This window comes from Hyposmocoma kahamanoa, unplaced genomic scaffold (genome assembly GCF_003589595.1).
Source record: "Hyposmocoma kahamanoa isolate Upper Pololo Valley unplaced genomic scaffold, ASM358959v1 99599, whole genome shotgun sequence".
Taxonomy (NCBI): domain Eukaryota; kingdom Metazoa; phylum Arthropoda; class Insecta; order Lepidoptera; family Cosmopterigidae; genus Hyposmocoma; species Hyposmocoma kahamanoa.
The window spans coordinates 14,634-36,031 of record NW_020655960.1 but is presented as its reverse complement, the minus strand read 5'-3'; the positions used below and the strand labels follow the sequence as shown (position 1 = coordinate 36,031).

Sequence of the window (21,398 nt, the reverse complement as noted above, 5' to 3'; positions counted from 1 at the left end):
ACTACACAACTTTGGTTGGTTTCAGTGCTCCCTTGAACAGGCCCGTACCACCGCTGCCCGACCCCGCCAGGGCCGGTCATTCCGAACATCGGCACCACGCACAGGTATAATATTACTATTTTCTTGAAAGTGCATAAAGCCAAAATGTAACAACGTAACAACGCACACACTCATAGCCCCACTAGGGAAACCCTGTATCGCGGGAGCCATGGACACACGTAGGTAGACAACCACAAATTACACCCAAAGCCCTGCCTCAGTGGTCGAACGGTTGCAGTTGTACATCATAAGATATTGATAGTAAAACCCATAATCCATTAAAGTGGAACATATATAATGGCATGTGCTCGAACATCCAATGTTAAAAAAACCGACCTACCTCAAAAGTTCGTGGAATTACATCTATTTGCCAATTTTTATTGAATTCGATTACCGGAAAGTGCGCGAAACCGGATTTATCCTCTAGTTTGCCACCCTTACAGGTGGACTAATTTATTCAAATTTAAATGGGACCAATAATAAAGACGTACCTTCTTCCAACAAAAAAAGAATCGTCAAAATCTGTTCACAAATAAGCCGGAGTAATCGCGTAACATACATGCAAAAAAAATACCATCGAATTGAGAACCTCTTCCTTTTTTTTAAGTCGGTTAAAAACGAAACTTCCGAGACTGTTTCTTAAGTACTTTTGTATACTTTAAACAGTCAAAACATGATATTTTAATCGAGTTCTTTAATAACTCAAATTACAAAAATAAAAGAAAACATATTGATTAAAAGATTTTTTCACTTTCAACACCTGCTAAACCCCTTAACCATTTCTCAACACAAACCTAGTATTCGTGAGGCCTTCCTAACAACTACAGCCACATGCTTTCTGAATGTAATGTACAAAAATTGTTACAGCACTCCCACCGCTACCAACAAATGTCGATGTCAACGCCGACAACCGTGCAATCAAACTTCCAAGCAATGGCGAACATGAGCCAGTCTCACCCCAACTACCACGCTCAACTTGTCCCCCAGGCCCCAATTCTCGTCCCCTCCCAACAAAACATCGGGGGCCTAGTCACCACCACAGCTGTACCCAGAAACATCATGGAACCAACCCAAACGAAGCAACTAGACCTCATACACTTCAACATGCACAGCAAGGGAACAACGGCAATACAAAGCGTCTCGCGAATAGGAGAAAACTTCCGTACAGTCAAATTCGATTACACACCAGTACACAATGTCGAAACTACATATCAAAATGTTCGCACCGAGCATTTCCCTGTGGCAAATTTTAACAATATCAGTTCTGACTCCAGTTCTAGCATGAATACTCCGTCTGTAGGCGTTAGTTCTACGACAACACCTAACACTAGTTCCAACACAAGCACTTGCGAAAGCGCAGAACCAAGCTTACCAAGCTCACCCGACAATAACACCGAAAGAAACACGACGGTGATTGCCACACACGAAGAGGAAGCTACTGTGGAAAATTTGGACGCATCGCTGAACACTTCTATGGGCGTTTTGAGTTTAAACGAAAGTTCTACAGCCACTAACACATCATTGAACGTGAGTTTACCACCAGCCGAGAGTCCACAATTGAATGCGTCGAACAATTCCAACGTGGAGTCAATAGAGCCAACTCATGATGTTCCTTCGTCGTCGAAAATCATACGGTCAAGTGGTCCGGATTCGTTGTTGAATTTCGGTCTCGGGCTGCAAGCTGCGTTGTCGCCGAGTCATGCGAAGGAGGGGTACATGGCGCGTGCGCATAGAGATCACCACCATAGAGAAAAGAGGCACAGTTTGACGCCGTCGTCGCATTTACAGGGGAATCATTCTACGCAAAATCGGTAAGTCATAATGAATTGTCGAAGTAGATAAATGTCTATATCGTCGCCTAGAGTGAAATCTTCGCATACGCGTTTTCACGTAACTATGTGAAAACGCGTAACTATGCTCAAATATATTATTAAAGTAATGTAGTATCTGAGAGAGGAATAATTTAACAAATTAAAATGCTAACTACGAACATTATTGCGTTTTACTACATTTTATACCACATTTTTATCTTCGTCCTGAAAAATTGCATAGAAATCACATAATATTTGGTTTCCGCTCTAAGGGTCGTATTCCAGGACTCTACTCAATGCTCAAGTCAGGATTTGAGCAGACTTGAGTATGATTTCAAGCACTGGAAATACGACCCTAATGGCAAGGACTTGAGTATGATTTTCAGTGCTCACTGCAATACTCAAGTCCTGACTTGAGTATTGAGTAGAGTTCGGAAATACGACCCTAATACCATGATGCAAAGAGTAACATCACATCAAGAGGTTAAAATCACCAACCATTTTCCGAAAATAGTTTTACTACATTACAGGATAGTAAAACTTCACCTAGAAAGCTGAAGTTTGATTTTAATGTAGTTGTAGTTGCGCCATGTAAAAAATGCAGTAGATAAGTAATCTTTCACCAAAGTAAACATTCTTTTAATAAGCTACAAGCGATAGTTTATTTTAACTAATGCGTATATTGTAGATACTTTTATATTCATGAAATGCAAACCACCCCCCGCCCTAGTTGATGATGAATTCGAAAAAAGTAATTAATTAGTATTTGATGGTTTTAACCACTTTATCTATTCGTTTCGAACATCCAATTCGGACCATAGGTCGTAAATTAAGCATTCACTTATTCTGACACTATGAAATAATTTTGTGACTCTAATGAAAAGGGATACAAGTCAAGTCATATTAAGCTTTAACTGTTTTTCGCGTTTCCTTGTATAGTTGGTTTTTTGACTTGTACCCCTTTTCTCTAGAGTTACAAATATATCATAATATGTAAAATATGCTACACCACTACCAATGCTACAACTGATACCACAATATTTGTATAATAAAGTGATTTAAATACCTATTAATTTTATTGAATATCATGATGTTTTTACTTGTTTGGCTCGTATCTATCTAGTTTGTACGCTACGCAATTGACATAAAGTTCATTATGCTATGGTTACAATTATTCGTTTCATTTTATTGTTGCCGCACAATGAACATTTCACTTTTCACGATTTCAGACATTCTGCGGAAATCCTCGCCACGTCTCTCCTGGACCACACGCCGGAGCGTGATCGAGACCGAGAACGGGAACGGGAGCGGCCTGAACGCGAGCGGGAGCGGAGGCGGAGGCGTGAGCGGAGCGATGAGCGGCCGCTGCCCGCCACTTACATCGCACTTTATCCGTACAAACCGCAAAAGCCCGACGAACTCGAGCTCAAGAAAGGAGGTATGTCAACGAAATATTATTAATTGTATTGGTCGTAGTTTCAAATGAAAAAACAAAACATATTCGGGACTGTTAATGTAATTTAAACTTTACTCTGTTGATAAAGTTCAATATCGTCAAAAACTATTATTGCAAGTTACGACATTTTGATTATATATTGAAATTTTTAACAATGTGCTACCATCTAGCGGTTAATAGCTGAACAACGACGAATCCGAGATGTTTAGTTAGTTCTCCAAAGTCTGAAGTTTGTTTTTCACTTATCTACCTTTACCTAAACCGTTATACTACATTAGACATATTTATAAGTTTAGTGCAGCAGTCAGAAATGGATTTTCATAGTTTACACACAACTACCTCCGTGGCCGAATGGTTACCATGTTTGTTTGCCATGCAAAGGTCCCGGGAATCGAGCCCGGGACCGGAGAAATATATATATATATATATATATATATATATATATATATGACCTACATTTATATCTCGCATGTGTTTGGGTATAATTTGTTATTATTTATGTGTCCATGGCACCCGCGACACAGTGTTTCCTGAGTGCGGGGTTTTGAGTGTGTGTGTGTTATTATTAATATTAAAGAGGAAATTGCAGCTCAAAAATTAGGAAAAATGACATAAAAAATGTCAGTTATTTTGCCGGCCTAGACAGGCAAAGTTGCACGTAAATGACAAACTTTGTGGGATATTTTTTAAGTAATGCAAACATTTCTGCACATTGTTTGAAAAAAATACTTTTTGAATTGCAAATTGAGCACCACCCCTAGTGGTCACAAGATGAAATAACATTTCCTGTACAATTTTACGCAGTAAACTCATGATGCGTAGCCCGTAACAATGAACTCACGAAAACGGAAATAAAGTAGAACTGCTTACCATTTCAATTGCCTTATATACCTCGGACGCCTAAAAAATATTAATTCATTGAAAAAAATTAATCCTGTACAATTTGCAGCCATGTACACGGTGACGGAGCGTTGCCGAGACGGATGGTACAAGGGATGTTCGGAGCGACCGCAGCGCTGTGGAGTCTTCCCTGGCAACTACGTCGCGCCTGCGCACAGCAGGCCGAAGCACGACAAGGTCAGCTCGCACTATTCCCTTCCGAGGGGGCTGGGAAGATTTCCCAACATGCATTAACACAAGTAGCAGTACCTTGTGAAAGACTTTGTCCACAGAAGTACTGACACCTTATTTATTTCTCCTACTATGTTCCTGTATTGAAGGTTTATATTCATATTAATTTATTTGCATTTAACACGGATGCTTAACTTATACATGTGATATCCTGTAAGGGTTGTAGCAAATTTACAATGGAATTTAAATACATTGCAAGCTTGAACGTAGTTAATTACTTTAGATAATTAATTATATTATTTATTTTATAATTATTAATAAACATCATTATTACATAATATTTTTATCTTAAAATTAATTAAATTATTATTTTATTAATTATTAAACATTTTCATTACTATTACATTTAATTTAATTTATTGCAACTCTCATTTTAAAAAACTTAGATACATACATGTGATACCTTGTTACGGCGTAGCACAATTTAAACTTAAACCTGTTGATACAATTATTTCAACATATATACTTCCGGACACATAATTCGAGCCTCTTCGCTTTTTTGTCTTAAAATGGGCTAGAACACAAAAGTAGTGTTATCGTTGAAGAAAAACTTTCCCCTGGTTTTGCAAATCCAAATTGCTAACAAGGATTTATGGAAAAGACGTTTAGTATACTAGTTTCAAAATTGCTTAATAGTTTTTGATCAAACAAACATTGTTTAACCCATTTAATACTGAAAATGCGAGGTGGCTCGAATTATGTGTCTGGGAGTGTATTACAATATGTATTATTCGTACATTTATTTTATTATTATAGTATATATTATTCGTACACTTATTTTTTAATAATAATTTTTACTGAATTATATTTTCAATTATTACCTAAATTTCATAATCAAATCAATTTCAAATACATTTATCGCCAAAAAATTCAGACATATTATAATACGTTTTTTTGTTTAGAAATTCTTTTAAACGTTTTTCAAAGACCGTGTCTTTATCTAAACTTTTAATATAATTAGGGATGTGATTTACGACCCCTCCTACGTAAAGTATCGTATGTCGAAATTGCTAAGTTTCCAGAAGAGCGTTTTAAACTTCTGAATTGACTGAAATATGCATAACACGCGACTTTAGCATTTCTCAGTTTTATTCGGCAAAGGTCGTTACTCACATAGAGTATTATAAAATCCTAGATATCGGTTAGATGATCTATGATGATCAATTAGATGATCACTCTATATCAGTAACGAGCTTTTGCCAAATAAAACGGAGAATTTTGAAACGCTCCCCTGTAAGCTGGGCACTTTCGACATACGATACTTTAAGTAGGAGGAGTCGAATACTTTTATTAACATAGGGTGTGGTGCGCCAGAAAATAATTTTAGGCTAGAAGGAAGAAGTTTAATCTTGTTGTGGTAACGATTATTATTAATTTTATCGGAGAGTATAAATCTGTGTTTTTTAACGAACTTACAGGCTTAAAAAATGTATAGGTACGTTAGAGTTAGTTTAGGGTTAATGGCTTGTCAACTTATGTCTCCAGATGACGGGCAGTATCCCTCATATCTTTGCAATTTAAAGTTCTAAGTGACACTGTAATTGCTATGGAGAGGCGTGTCGCTTGCCACCAGGCGCACGACTTGTTCGCCCTGGCACTTAAAAAAAAAACAATGTAACGACAAAAAAAGTAACATCTAAAATTTCATAAATATTCTGAATAACTGTCCCCATGTCACATTCGCTATGTTTTCTGATAATAATAATTGTTTATTTCAGTCCGTGGATCATATTAAGAAAATAAAATTCATCAATTTTAAAACATTTAATAACTTTGAAAAAAGTCACATAAAAAAGAAGTCAAATTAAAAATAATAGTAATAAGCTAATTTTAAATACATGCCGCTTCGTCAGAAAGTTGATGCAGATAGAAGAGGACGAAATAGGATCTTGTTACACACCCACCACATACTCGTAGATATACGCCAAACTACATTTACTTGACTTCGGTCCGTAAATGTGGTTCAAACCAGCTAACAAGCTGAGAATAATAAAGTAAATAAGAGAAAAATAACATTAATTCAAATCAAGCGCACCCTACGTGGCGGTTTCATAATAAGCTAATAATATGATAATAAGCTAATTGGACTTTGTAGGAAAGGTAATAGTTATTTGTTATGTAAGGTTGCAAAGTTGTTGTTTGACGCGACTGATTGTATTGAAATCTGAAAAAATTAAAACCTCGAGTCATTTAAACCCTCAGCCTTCGGCTTCGGGGTCTAACAGACTGTCGTTGTTATTTTTTTATTTACTGCCTTTAATATACAATGTACTATAAAAACATGCGCAGACTGTGGCAGCGCCGGCAGCACCGAGCGTGAAGCCGACCCCCATTCCGGCGTCCACGCCCCAAGGCGCCCCTTCCGCGACGGCGCCGCCCGACGCGCCGCCACGCGCCAACAGCCCCGTCCCCGCAGGTGGGTTTCCTTTCCACGTGCCAAGATCAAAAGTCCTGTTCGCCCTAGAGATGGTAAACCTGGTATCTGCATCTTGCGCATATAGCACTGGCCTTATCCACCAATGTATTGTTTGAAGTTAGAATTGCGCTGGTCCTATTGTTTTTACTCGGTTTTCAACTGTATGCGATACCGTTACCTCATCATCGACATCATGATCATCATCATCGTTATCATCCCATGATACGTATTATTATCAATTGTCTCCGTGGTCGAACGGTCACCATGCCACGCAGAGGTCGTTCAGTGAGTTTGGGTGTAATTTGTGATTGTCTACGTCATAGTTTCCCAAACTGGTCCCGACCCAGTGGGCGCTGAAGAGTCCTTGGGGTTAAGGACTTCGGAAGCAACTGGAGGTGTTGATGCTGTCCAGAGGGTGCTACCGCATTTGAAAATATTATCTATATAAAGTACACTACATATTTGTATTATAATTTTGTTTTCCTAATGATTTTTTTGTGTGAAGTTAATATAAAACATGATTGTTTTCTATAATTTTTGTGGTGGTGGGCGTTAACACTTTTTTAACTAGCCTAATTGAGCGGTGAGCCAGATAGTTTGGGAACCTATGGTCTGTGTGTACGTCCATGGCACCCACGATTCATGGTTCTCCTAGTTCGGGACTATGAATGTTCGTTAATATTATATTATTGGTATTATACGTCCCATTGATAGACTGTCGGTAATCCGCCACACGCCCAATGCATGCTCAAAAATTCACACATTTTCCGAAGGTCATCCACAACCTTTGACATCACGATGTTTTCATTCCCTTTAAGCGAGAGGCGTTGCTTTAGAATATTCACAAGTATGGTCAAGTTATAAATTAAAATCATCAAACAGCAAATTATAAAGCTTGACACACAGAGAGCGGGTTCGGGGCGGGCACGGGAAGGTCGAGTTCGCGGCGGGTCTAATTCCGTGTATTTGTATAGACGACAACACACGGAGCGCGGGCGCGAGACGGGTCCATATAAATACACGAAATTAGACCCGCGCGTTCTCTCTGTGTGTTTCACTCTAAAATCAGTAGGTACATATCGCCACACCGTGCTCTCACTGAGTGTCCACAACTTGACTTCTGACAGCTGGTAAAATAAAAACAATAAAGCCGTGTTTATGTACCGTACAGGCCAACCAGTGCCGTACCCGTGGAGTACTCAGTCGTCTGCGCAACCGCAGCACAGCACGCCGAGATCAGAAAAGGTATGTTGTTCGCTCTGTGACCCGTTTTCTCCGGGACGGTCATTCCCAGAGATCGATTTAATATTAACTCTTCTTTTTGATGTCCTCGGTGACCCAACAGTAACTGTGTGTTGATGAAGAGATCCCGGGTTCGATTCCCGGTAGGTCCCGATTCTTTTCTTCCAATCCAATAAAATAATCCTTCAACATTAAAAAAAAAATTATTAATTTTGTACCAAAAATAATTTTATTAAATTTGTCCGACTTTTTAAATTTTTATTGAATTGAAATTCAATTATTTTTTTGTGAAATTACTCCACTAGTTTGTAAGATCGAACACTTAGAAAAAATGTGTGTCTTTGTCCGACATCTATTTTTTTCGTCCCATAAAATGAAATGATCTCGTCATGAAACAGACGATCAGCACTAAAAAAATTTTCATCAATTTTGTTTATTTTTGTGGACATCTCTCACTTGACCAAAAAATTAACTATGCCAAAATTATTTTCACAAAAAAAGACTTAATGATTCCTAAGACAGTTTCCTTGTATCTTCTATGGTTTCGGATTACCCCATAATGTCCCATTGAAAAAATTACTCTGTAGACATGAGCGCCGATAATATACCAACCGGCGGCGGCGCGCTGACGAAAAAGTGTCGGCGGCGGTAGCGTTTCGGCGGCGCGAGCGCGACCCTAAAACGAATTTGTATATCGGTGTTTGTTTTTACAAAAATCGTAATACAAATACTTTTTCAAAGGAAAAAATAATGTAACGAATTTTCTATAGTAATCAAATTTTGATCAGTTCGATCAGGCGCTCCGATCGTACGCACGCTTTCATATTGTGTATGTTTAGTGAAAATGACGATGCCAGAAATTGACAAATAAATTTTTTAAACAAAACATGTTCACTCACTAAGTCAAGTCACTAACTAACTTTTGTCTATCTATGTCACCTCTGCTGAGGCTGGACGGCACGCTGGCCTACATTGCAGAAGACAAGGCAAATCTTTTTGCCTCACTCTTGCGTTCGCGTCTGGATTTAATCTTACCTCAGGCTGGCTGCACTATGGCGCCAATTCGCATACACTAAAAAGGGATATTTAGAACTCTGCGGAATCTAGACGTGAATAAAGCTAGCAGGCCAGATGGAATTCCAACACTAGTCCTACGTAACTGTGCGTCTGAGTTGTCTCCTGTTCTTACACGCCTACGCCTGTACCGCCTCTTACTTGAGACTGGTGTAGTTCCCAGGTCGTGAAAGCTTGCAAACGTGCAACCTGTGCCGAAAAAAGGAAGCAGAGCTGACTCTGTCAACTATAGACCTATCTCAGTCACTTCCATACTCTGCAAGACTTATGGAACGTGTACTCAACAACCGTCTCTTGTCGTACCTTGAAGACAATGACCTCCTCAGTGATTGCCAGTACGTATTTCGAAGAAGGTGATCAACTGGGGATCTTGTTTATGCCTGTCACATATGGAGCGAGCAAGGTGTCACATTTGGAGCGAGCAAGGTCAAATTTAACGCTACCAAACGCAGACGTGTCTATTCTCCACAAAACGGAGTTCCTTTGAGCTGACTCCGACTTTTCGTGATATATCCATACCGATAGCCGACTGACTCCAGCTACTTGGAACGGACCAAACATGCAGCAAGGAAGCTTGGGATCCTTTCCAGGTTTAGGCGTTACTTCACACCGGGACAAGCACCATATCTTTCTACGTTAGTTTTGATTGTAGTGACCCTCCCGACCTTACCCTTAGGGCATACGAGAAGGAAACTGTAACCTGTGCGCGCACAGGTACCTTACGAGTTCAGGTTCTGACCCCAGATCTCACAGACCTCTGTCACTTGACTTCATCCGGTTCTTCGAGAGGCTAGTGTCTCGGCTGAGACGCCCCGCGTGCACGTACAGTACCCTCCCTATATTCCAGATAGATACCGGAGCTGTAGGCACGCTCACTTCCCGTTGCGCATTGCACAACTAGCAGTTGCCACCGCTAAGCTGTTGACTCTGAGTCCACTACCAAATCTCCTCATTGGTGGCGGAGCTGTAAGGCACGCTCACTTTCCGACGCCGAAAAACGACGTCTCTACAGTTCCCAATAACCTAAGCGAGTCCTAGAACCTAAAGCCCAGCGAGTCCGTACCCAAGTCCGGGTCCGCCAGAGACGCCCGTAAACGCTATCACTGGCGAAGGGCTTGGCCCGGTCGAGCCCGTAGTCTGTCTGGAAAACCCTATCTCTCGGGTCAGTAGATAGGGACACACACACCGGGATAGTTGCTTCAGCTGTACCTTGGTACACAAATCCGGTCGTGCATGGAGTACTGCTGCCACCTTTAGCATGGCTTTGCTACATACCAACTGGCCACCTTGGATTCAAGCTGATGATGATTCGTGGCAAGAAGCTTATAGGTGACTTGGAATTAGCTGCAAAGTCTTGAACACCGCCATAAAATTGCCAGCTTATCGGATATCTACAGGATGTATTACGGAGAGTGTGCGATGGAATTACACGATTTAATTCCGCTTTCCCCTTTCCTAGGCGTAGACTTGGGTTCCACCTCTATGTAGTGGATATTCCAAAGATTCGCACGAAGCGGTACGGTTCCACATTTATATGGATGGCGAACGGCTATGGAGTGGAATTCCCTGCCTGCAGACTTGTTCCCTGAACGTTATAACTTGGGCCTTTTCATGGCGAAAGTGAATAGGCATTCATCCACCGTCGATCTCATCGTCACTTTCCATCAGGTGAGATGGAGGTCAAATGCGAAATTACATTTTATTAAAAAAATAAGTTTTATATCATAAAAGTTATTGTCTGGCGTCGCCATTTTCACATACATAATAGGGAAGAGTGCGTGTGCGTAGGATCGGAGCGCCTGATCGAACTAAACGGCGCGCCGGCGCGGCACTCATGTCTACTCTGTATATGACAAATAACTTTACAGGCAAAAGAGAAGACAAAGCTGGAGAAATCCTCGATATCATCCGGAGTAAGCTTGATGAAGCGACTGGCAGCGATGAAAAAGTGCAAGTCTCCCCCACCAGCGTACAGCATGGACAACCCGGTGTTCGAAGATGGACCGACTGCTGCACCTGGACCTAGTTTGCTAACGCATCCATCACATCCAGTACACGTTAGGTGAGCATTTTAACTTTGACTGCAATGTATAAATAGCTGCAAAGAGATAACCAGCTACCTTTCCTAGTACAAATAGGTTTGAACTTGTCAATAAAGGTCAATTCACGTTAGAAGCGCAGCGTTTTTGTTACAATTTTATTGATATGGAGTGTAACGAAAAAGCGCAACGATATAACAGCTGATGATATTATTCGTGTTAACAATTAGTTTAACTAAAATATTATTAATAGAATCATGAAAAAAATCTGTATTTAAAAGCCAAAAATTTTCATAACATTTTTATGACATTGCTAATTTAAAAAGTAGTGAGATCGGACCTTTGTGGTATACCTGTATATTGAGAAAATCAATTTCAGACGTAGCTTAGTTGGCGTAGCGTCTGCCACGGTTTGCCAGAAGATGTTGGTTCGAATACGGCCGGATCGAAGGAATTTTTTCTAAATCTTTGTTATTATAGGAAATGAAACTGCTTTGCCGTATTTAAATCAAGTATATTTGTTTTTTCAAACAAACCGACGTTTTTTTGTTAGTAATTATTATAACTCCTACTTTGTAATGATTATTAATGCAAAGATCGAACACAAAGAAAAATTCCGTCGACCTGACTCGACTCGAACCTGTGACCACGCCAAACCAGCGCGATGCTCTGCCAACTGATCTACAAGTCCAGTCAGCAGTACTTACAATTTCTCCTAAGTGTTTGTTATAGATCTTTTATGTTGGGTTTTTATTCGGCTTTCAAACGCCCAAAAAACCCAATTCAAGATTTCGTCGACAACGACATCGTCATTATACTACTTAAGTTCGTCGTAAGCAAGTCAAGTTTTTAAATATTCTAAAGGAAAAAGAAAAACAAACACGTAAATTGGGTATGGATTCCCTTAGTGATTGTTGTTCAGTATCATAGTTAAAGCCACCCTGTTAAATGTTCGTACTTTTAATTGTAATTTCCCTATATACGAAGTAATAACAACACTTTCGTCGTACATTAGATGATCATTCATTAGTGCTCGTTTCATTAGAGCAGTCGTTAAAAATTTGGTAGCATGTGTTTGTGTTAACATTTAGAAGTTACACATGCCATTACGAGACTAAATTAGGGCAAGATTATTTAGTACACAAAAAAAAATTAGCCCAATCTTTATTACGTGATACTAAAACAAAAAAATTACGCTAGGTCGGCAGGTCACCTTCGCTTGCCTGCTAAAGGTAAACATACATACCTACCCATGTAAACACTGACTCGTTTCCAATTGAAAAGTGTAATCAATGTTTACCTACCCGATCAGTTCATTGAACGTTTTAAATGATTTGTTATGTCTCTGTGCGTAAACTTATATTTAAGAATGCGACAGTCGACTCGGTGTAAACGGTGCGTCGATTGGGTGTAGCCTGTACGTCGACTGTACGACTTTTGTCAGCCAAATTTGCCTGCCGGAGAGGCAGCAGTCAACTAGGTGTAAACGGTGCGTCGTATAGTTGGCGAAATATTATTTGCACCGATTGTTTCATCTTTAGAGTACAATAGGACAAAAGGTGAACCGTCTCGGTTACGCACCTGCCATCTGTATAGTGCAGACAACTAGTTTAAATACTTTACGCATTGGCGCTCAATTCTAAACTTGATAATATTTATGCGTAAATAACTTGTTGAATTAGTAAGAAAAAAGTCGGCAGTTGGTATTTTACGAAGTGCCTACTGTTAAAAAAACGAGCTGTTGTGTAAAGAAGTAATAGACAACTAGAAATGAAACTATTTTTTAGGATTTAAATCGCGTATATTTGTTTTTTCAAACAAACCAACGATTCGGGCCTTTTACTGGTCCCATGGTCACTGTTTCTGAGGTAGTACAATCATCAACCAGTCATCTAGAGATAACTTTACGTCCTCTAAAGGACGTGATTTAAATATGGAAAAATAGTTTCATTTCCTATATGTAACAATCGCGAAAATTTAAAACTCAGTGTGAAAACTAGAATTTAAAAAATTATTTAGCGTACTCATGCCTGTAACGATGAACCAAGATCGTTAAATCCGGGTACGCTTTAAGTGAAAGAAGTGTTTAAAGGATTTATTACCCTAATGTAATACAAAGGACAAGCCTTTAATTTTATATTCAATTGATATTCAATTATTTTTATGTGGAATTACTCCACGAGTTTGTTATAATTATTAATACAAAGATTGAACACTCATAAAAAATTCCTTCTATTCGGCTGGATTCGAACCGACGCGTCGCGACGGCTTTTAGCATACCGTGGCAGACGCTATACCAACTAAGCCACGGAACGAACCAGCGGACCTCACAAATTTTTCTATGTGCTTTGCTGTATCTTTGTATTTGGTTTTCAATGACTTTTAACCGTAGCGCCATGTATGAGAAATCTTATAAAAGTATTTCGTCACCCAGTTAGATACCTTTACAGCTACTAGCCCCGGAAAAGGCCCTTATAACATTCATCTGTGCAAATAATATTTCTTCAACTACCAACGGTCAGTACGGCACCGCCTTCATCAGCCGATTCCGCTTTCCGAAGAGGCAACGACAGTCGACTCGGTGTAAACAGCCAGTCGACTCCGGCGCCTCCTTCCCTGTGTAACCACGCCATTACATATACATTGTGATTGCACTAGAGGTTACAGGTTGTATTGATTTCATAATAATATATTATGTATATCATTATTATAGGTAAGCACATCGTAGAACCGAAATTACTGTGTCTAAATAATCTTGCTCACGTAATCTATCTAACGAATTTGTTCTAAAACAGCATGGTCTTGGCTAACGGCACTCTCCACTTTGCATTTTGTGTGTTCACTGTACGTGTTAACGTTTTTGCTGCTGACAGTCCACATTGCATACCATTTAACGTTATTTACGCGTTAAAAAAATTATTATACTGAATATACTGTTGCCTTTATTACGAAAGGCCTTGAAGTAGTTTTTTGTTCTCATCGAATGAATACGAAGACGAGTTAATAGTATGCGGTGATGTGAACTGTCGGTTTGTAATGTGTGTGGGGCCGGGGCAGGTCGGGCTCGTGTCCGTCTCAGCTGCTGCGCGCGCTGCCCGCTTCGGAGCGCCTGCGCCACAAAGAGCGGCCTTCCATCCTCGTCGATCACCATCGCCTCGCGCACAGGTCTGTATGCACCCTCTCGCTATGCTGGATATAACAGAAATGACCGAATAGATCACATTCAGCTGTTTTTTGCTTGCTACATAATATGTTTCTAAAGCAAACATCAACACCTTTTTTTTATAACATCAAGTGACGGGACAAGTCGTGCGCCTGATGGCAAGCCACACGCCTGTCAGTAACAGTTGCAGTGCCATTCAGAGCTTTAAATCGCAGAGATCTTTGGGGCACTGAGACATAAATTGACAAATCCCGTGTGCCTGTAATTTCACCAGCACCCTTGCCCTTCCAGAACAGAACGTAGTACTCATTCAGTAATGCTCATTTTACTGCTTGACGGCAGAAATAGGCAAGGTGGCAATACTACACTGGACGAACTCTTTCACAGAGAGCTCTACTGCTACTGAATTTGTTCGCATAATCTCGCTGTGTACTCGAGTTGCACATCGAGAGTTCAGTCAGTAATTATATTCGGTATCAGTTATATAAGTCAATTTCAGTGATAACAATTGTTAATGTAACTAAATGTTAAAATAATAATAACAATACCTTGAATAACGTCAAAAAAATAGAAAGATTAAACAATGAAGCCTAACTTCATGTGTTTGTTCTGTGGATTTGCCATTTTTATATTTCAAATTTCTCTTAACTGGGCTTATGAGGTTGTTTATTGTCGTGATTATAATAATCAGCATAAACGGTCGCAATTTTTTTGTTATATCCTGTATATATTAACCAGTAAGGAAAAAAATGCGTTATGTGTAATGTGTTGCTTTATCATTTTATTGCACGCTTTTCATTTACTTCACTTATGTTGACTTTTCATTAATTTACATGTTTTTTAACGTTGGATAATTATTATTTACTTCAGAATATAAACCGACCCCTCATACGTAAAGTATCTTATGTCGAAAATGCCAAGTTTACAGGGGAACGTTTCAAAGTTCTGAATTCACTGAAATGAGCAAAACTTGTGACTTTAGCATTTCTGAGTTTTATTCGGCAAAGCTCGTTACTCACGTAGAGTATTATAAAATTCTAAATATCGGTTAGATGATCTATTAGATGATCACTCTATGTGAGTAACGAGTGAATTCAGAATTATAAAACGCTCCCCTGTAAACTTGGCAATTTTTACATACGATATTTTACGTAGGAGGGGTCGATATATCCTTTTTTACGATTCTAAACTCTTTATATATTTCTTTATATGACGCCGAGTGACGGGACGAACAAGTCGTGTTCCTGTTGTGGCACTGCCATTGCAACCGTTACCCTGAGACAGAAAATTTACTAGCACACTTAAAGTCTTTGCCTATTACTCCGAACCGTACCATGAACGTGCTATGAACGTATCAGGGGGCCCCGTTCTCCGTCCAAAAGCCGTCTGAAACAATGGCCGTCCAGTTACACAAGGAGAAAGAGAAAAGGCCGCGCGGCGACCGCCCAGTTACCACGCAATAAAAAATACACAATACAACAACAATAAAAAAAAGCCACGCCTTTCATGTACATTAATGGCGAATCTGAATTCTATTTACTAGGCAACAACATTTAAATTCCTCTGAATAATACAACCGCGCGGTCGCCGCGCTGCCGCCGCTTAGACCAAATTCAAGCCAACCTCCCTCGCGTGGCTTGGACGCTCATTTAAGTTAAAACGTAAAAGCTAAATAAATGGAGCGTATTTTGCCATAACAGTTAGACGCACGCGGACGCTGCGTGGCGGCCGCGCCTGTCAAATAAGTAATACTCGACCAAATAAAAAAAACCATGTCAAGTATGAAGCCTCATTCGCATCATGCGTCTTATAGTTTAGTCGAATATTACTTATTTGACAGTAATTGTTTCGGACGAATGTCGCACGGAAAATGAACGTATACACGAAACAAACACTACTATGCTACGGGCTGATCGGTAACGGAACGGTCTAATGGGCGCTGTTTCTTAATAATTTATATAACGAATATTTTTTTGCATGTGCTGATACACTTTCGGTCATGGTATATAACGGCATTGTGGGCAGAACCCTTTACCCGTGAAAATCGGAACGCAGTAATGCTCATATTTCTGCTTAGCGGCGGAAATACATACTGTGGTAGTACTTCCTTCGACGAACCCTTTCACAAGGTTTTGTTGCTACTTTCTCAAGGTATCATAATCACTAGGGAAGCATACTGTATCATTAGATTGGGACATATATGGGATATTGAATCTGGGTTTTTTTTATTATACATTATGTTATTGTATATTTGGTACGGAATATGCTACCGGTTAATTGTATTTTAGGTATACCATTGATATAAAGTAAATATCTATTTCAACTGCTTTCATTCACCGAAATGTGTTATACAGGCACAGGTTAATGTCAGTCATTTTAACGACCTCGATGACCCAACAGTCTGCACTGTGGGCACTGGATGAGGAGGTCCCGGGTTCGATTCCCGGTAAGGCTCCTAACAGATTGACTGCACGTTTGCAGAGTTATCAACTTCATGCAGTCGAGATCGACTTCATGCAGTTAATGCGTGAAGTCGTTATCAACGCCATTAAGCCGAGGTCTCGAATAATGACTTTACGCATTAGCGACATGAAGTCGAAACCGACTTCATACAGTCGAGGTCTCGGCTGCATGAAGTTGATTACGACTTCACGCAATAACTGCAAATGTGCAGTCAGCAGCCTTAGATCAATTTGAGAAATGAACTTTTCTAAATTGGTGTTCTGAGTTGTGCCGCGGAGGCAATCCCGTTGCTCTGGTACTCGTAGTACAGCGAATGCCCTAGTTGTTTCCCACACTCTTATTATTACTTTTAAGACAACCATATTGTACTCTATGTAACAATAAAAGGTATTATTTTTCACACATTGCACATCTTTCGGTGTCACTCACTGCACTGTAATTATTGAATGAATGAATGAAATATTGTTTATTGCACCTATAATTACAGTCAAAATACAATACAGTAACTTAGGTATAAAGATAGTAAGATAATGCGCAACAGGCGGCCTTATTGCTATGCAGCAAATTCTTCCAGGCGACCTTAGTATAGAAATTTGGGATATGGGATAAAAGAGGTGCAACCAAAGAATACCATTGTAAGTACACTACATAACAATTATTAATAAACTCATATACGTAGATAGAAATATCCATACAAATATTATTAATACATAACAATACATAAATAATAATATTAAATGCTTATATACTTTAAAAGGGAAAAGAAAAATGAAGTATAAGTATAGGAAATAAATGAAAGGATAGTGGAGAAAAATTGGAAGTAAAGGGAACCTTGAATCGATTCAGGAAGAGAATTCCACAGTCTGATCGCAGAAACACGAAATCGAAGAAAAATGATCTTATGCAATGCATCTACAGACACTTACAGGCACGCGCTGTGCTTACGACAAACTATATATGCCTAAAAGCGTGAAACACACTGACAGCTGCTGTGGGTCGGGCGCGTGTCGGGTCGGGCGCGTGTCGGGTCGGGTGCACGGCGGGTGTAATTCCATGTATTTATATGGACGACACACCACGAGCGGGATCGAAATGGGTCGTTATTGCCGTTCATATAAATACACGGAATTACTCTCGCCACGCCACGAAACGATAAAACGAAAATATAGTTTCGTTTTCAATCGCGAATACCTAAGAACTCGATATTAATACTTTAATAAAATGTACATGTTCACCTTTGTAGAGCGGCGAACGAGAGCCCTTGGCAGACCCAACACCGTAAATCGCAGTCACTCGACGTCACCGCCACTAGAAGGGACAAGCACCACTCGCAGCCGGTCAAAGAGAGGTAATTCGCTTATACAAGTCAATCAACCACGTCAATGGCGAAAGTTGGATATATAATAAAAATAATGCAATGTTATTATTATTAATAATGATAATAATTTGATTTCATTCAAATGTTTACAATACCACTTATACAGGTTGGCCCGGAAATGATGGTCAAAATAGAGAACTTCAAAACCCTCCGGTTTTTTATTTACCATGGCTTAGAAGGTTCTGCATCCATCTTAAAGTTCCATGTTAAATTAAAAAGAAACATCCATTTCGACCCCTCCTACGTAAAGTATCGTATGTCGAAATTGCCAAATTTTGCAGGGGAGCGTTTTAAAGTTTTGTATTCTGTAACTGTAACTATAATTTTGCAGTTTTATTCGGCAAAGCTAACGAGCTTTGCCGAACAACGGCCGAGCCGAGCAACGGCTCACATAGAGTATTATAAAATCCTAGATATGGTTAGATGAACTACCACAATTTATTTTATAACTATACTCATTTCAGTGAATTCAAAACTTTAAAACGCTCCCTTGTAAACTTGACAATTTCAACATACGATAATTTACGTAGGAGGGGTCGATTTGTCACGGAATTATTATTATTACGTAAAAAACTGATCTCTTTTACAAAAATATGTTTTATACATCGTTACAATCAGCATGAAGTGTAGTAGTTTTCTGCTATAGGGACACCTTTCCGTAATACATTTCATCTTGGTGAGATTGTCTTGAAAACAGAGCTTTCTTTTTGTGAATAGAAAATTGTTCACTAAAGGGCTATTTGCGATTGACATATGCTGCTAGCTCATTCTATGAAAAGAGTTCCGTCAAAAATATACACAATATCTCAGAAACATAATGCAATAAAAATCACTTCAAAAGTCCTTGTGGATATTTTTTTTGTGATTTTGTTTGTAGTAGTGATTTTTCCAAAAAAAAACACAAATGTTGATTAACTTTTGAACCATCAATTTCCGGACTCCAATGTAGTCAAATCAATTGGATCCGGGCTACCCTGTTATTGTTTAAGAATATATTTGCAGTGATTTTTTTCTGAGTGTAAGTCTTAGGTATATCATTTTGACGCGCCTCGTTCGTCTCGTGCAAGCTAGGAGTTCAGTACGACATACATACACTACAAATAAATATCATGACTATCGATAAGTCCTAATGACATTAAGGAAAAATAACTGCATACGTTTTGCTAATTTACTTGTAATAAAACTAAACATTATTAAAACCTTCAAATAGCATGTATTTCAAAAAAATAAGTAACAAATTATGCAAAATTTGTACGTGAGCTCCGAGACTAACACAGGTATAACCTTAAAATATATATGTTATGTATATGGTTGTTTATCGGTTTTCTAAACAAAGGGGGCGCCTAATTCTAAAATTTCGCGACTAGAACCGACTAATTCACGACTTTTTCTGGGTGCAATCAGATCTAAGCTAGGTGTTGTGGTTATTGAGATTCAGAAATGGTGCCACTGGAATAAGCTTATTCCAGGGTGGACAGTAAAATATCTTTATAACTTTTGAACGGCGGACCGACTAAATAGACTAAATAGCTACTTTTTTCTGGCTAGTCAAATTTCAAAAACTCGACCATGGTCACGCTGGAATAAGGCACACAGTACTTCCCTGGGCGAACTCTTTCACAAGGAGCTCTACTGCTTGTTTCCCGCTACGATTAAATATCAGAATATTAGTATTAACGTTTCGCTATATCAATGTCAAGAAAGCAACGCGCAACGTTTTTTTCACTCTTATTGCATGGACATAAAGCTTCTTCTGACCAGCACAAGACGATACCGCATTAATAAGTGTGGTGACTCTCTTAACTCAAGCTTCGAATAGCCTGTTTTATTCGGTAAACACAGTGTATTCCATTTTTTTTGTCATACACACCAGGAAACAGCGCTTCGTGTGAATTGATGACATGTCAACGAAATAAGGACCTAATGCATCGGTTCCGATATTTTTTGGCTCACCGTCCACTTAGGCAAGATAAAAAAAATTGAAAACACGTATTTTCTATATTAATTTAACACAAAAAAATCACAAGAAAAAAATTTATGTAGTGTAGTTTATACACATAATTCAGGTTTCTTTTTTCAAATGCCTTTGACTATGGAATTTTTTCCATCCTCTAAGACACACTAACTATGATCTAGTGTTTCGGATTGTCAATTGTTTGTGGTTTATGTCATTTTGTATGAAAACACATACCGAATCACTTTTGTTTTGTGTTTTGTATTATTAAAATCGTATAAAAAATGTGACGGTAAACATTCTTGTTACAGATTTCGGTGCATCGTTCCATATCCGCCGAATTCCGAATACGAACTTGAGCTCAAAGTTGACGACATCGTATTCGTACTGAAAAAACGCGGCGACGGCTGGTACAAAGGGACATTGCAACGTACAGGACGCACCGGACTCTTCCCCGCTTCATTTGTACAGAGCTGCCCGCAGGAATGACAACGGCCAACACCTAGTAGGTTTGGGACATTATTCTAGTGTAGATAGAAGTGTTTAACTTTATTGGAGAGCTGTGCAGTATGTAGGATCAATTATCGCCCATAGATTTCCTTTTTTGTGTACTATTACTACTGTACAAAGCCTTTTTTTAAAGTGGATTCGTCTTTGAAGCGTACTCTACTAAAGATGCGCAAATAATACCATAGACTCAAAATGTACTAGAGTAACAGACTAATAGAGCGTGCGATCAAGAAACGATTTTTATAATGTCTATTTCCTATGTGAAAAAAGAGAACGCAGTCTTTTGTCAATTAATATCCTTTTTGGCAATCACAAGTTGCACCCGCTACGATTCACCTATGGCCTGCCTTTCTTGAAGATGGAGTAAAATGACAGTTCTTTGCGTAAAAGTGTTGCTCGCTTACAAGCAGCTACTCATTGCAGTCGATAAGTATTCTATCCACTATCGACTGACTGTTGGTTACGCATGTAAAAAATAGTCGAATTTGTTTGATTTCAATCATCATGGACCCATTATTCGTCCAACTGTCGGCCATAGGTTTTACAAATTGTCAATTTTTGTAAGTTCATACGTACATACATACGCTGTATTTACAACTGTTTCTAAAAATTAATAGAGACATTTTAAACTTTTTCATATGAATTCAATAAGCAAATGCGCATGTTCCTGTTAAAATGTGTATGAATAAAAAATATTTTGATACTAGTAAGTAGCTGTCAAA

General features: G+C 39.0%; 1 protein-coding gene across 1 annotated transcript in view; it reads left to right on the top strand.

Annotated features, from left to right (window-relative positions):
* LOC113239120 (E3 ubiquitin-protein ligase SH3RF3) overlaps nucleotides 1–20,976 on the top strand; it is a 78,889-nt gene extending 57,913 nt beyond the window's left edge. Inside the window, exons 6-15 of the mRNA XM_026475985.1 lie at nucleotides 26–104; nucleotides 907–1,850; nucleotides 3,080–3,288; nucleotides 4,256–4,383; nucleotides 6,727–6,853; nucleotides 8,025–8,098; nucleotides 11,038–11,231; nucleotides 14,266–14,373; nucleotides 18,078–18,182; nucleotides 20,478–20,976. Of these exons, the coding sequence (XP_026331770.1) occupies nucleotides 26–104; nucleotides 907–1,850; nucleotides 3,080–3,288; nucleotides 4,256–4,383; nucleotides 6,727–6,853; nucleotides 8,025–8,098; nucleotides 11,038–11,231; nucleotides 14,266–14,373; nucleotides 18,078–18,182; nucleotides 20,478–20,655 (2,146 nt within the window). The 3' untranslated portion in view covers nucleotides 20,656–20,976. The remainder of the gene's footprint in view (nucleotides 1–25; nucleotides 105–906; nucleotides 1,851–3,079; nucleotides 3,289–4,255; nucleotides 4,384–6,726; nucleotides 6,854–8,024; nucleotides 8,099–11,037; nucleotides 11,232–14,265; nucleotides 14,374–18,077; nucleotides 18,183–20,477) is intronic.
* Nucleotides 20,977–21,398: the final 422 nt, after the last annotated feature.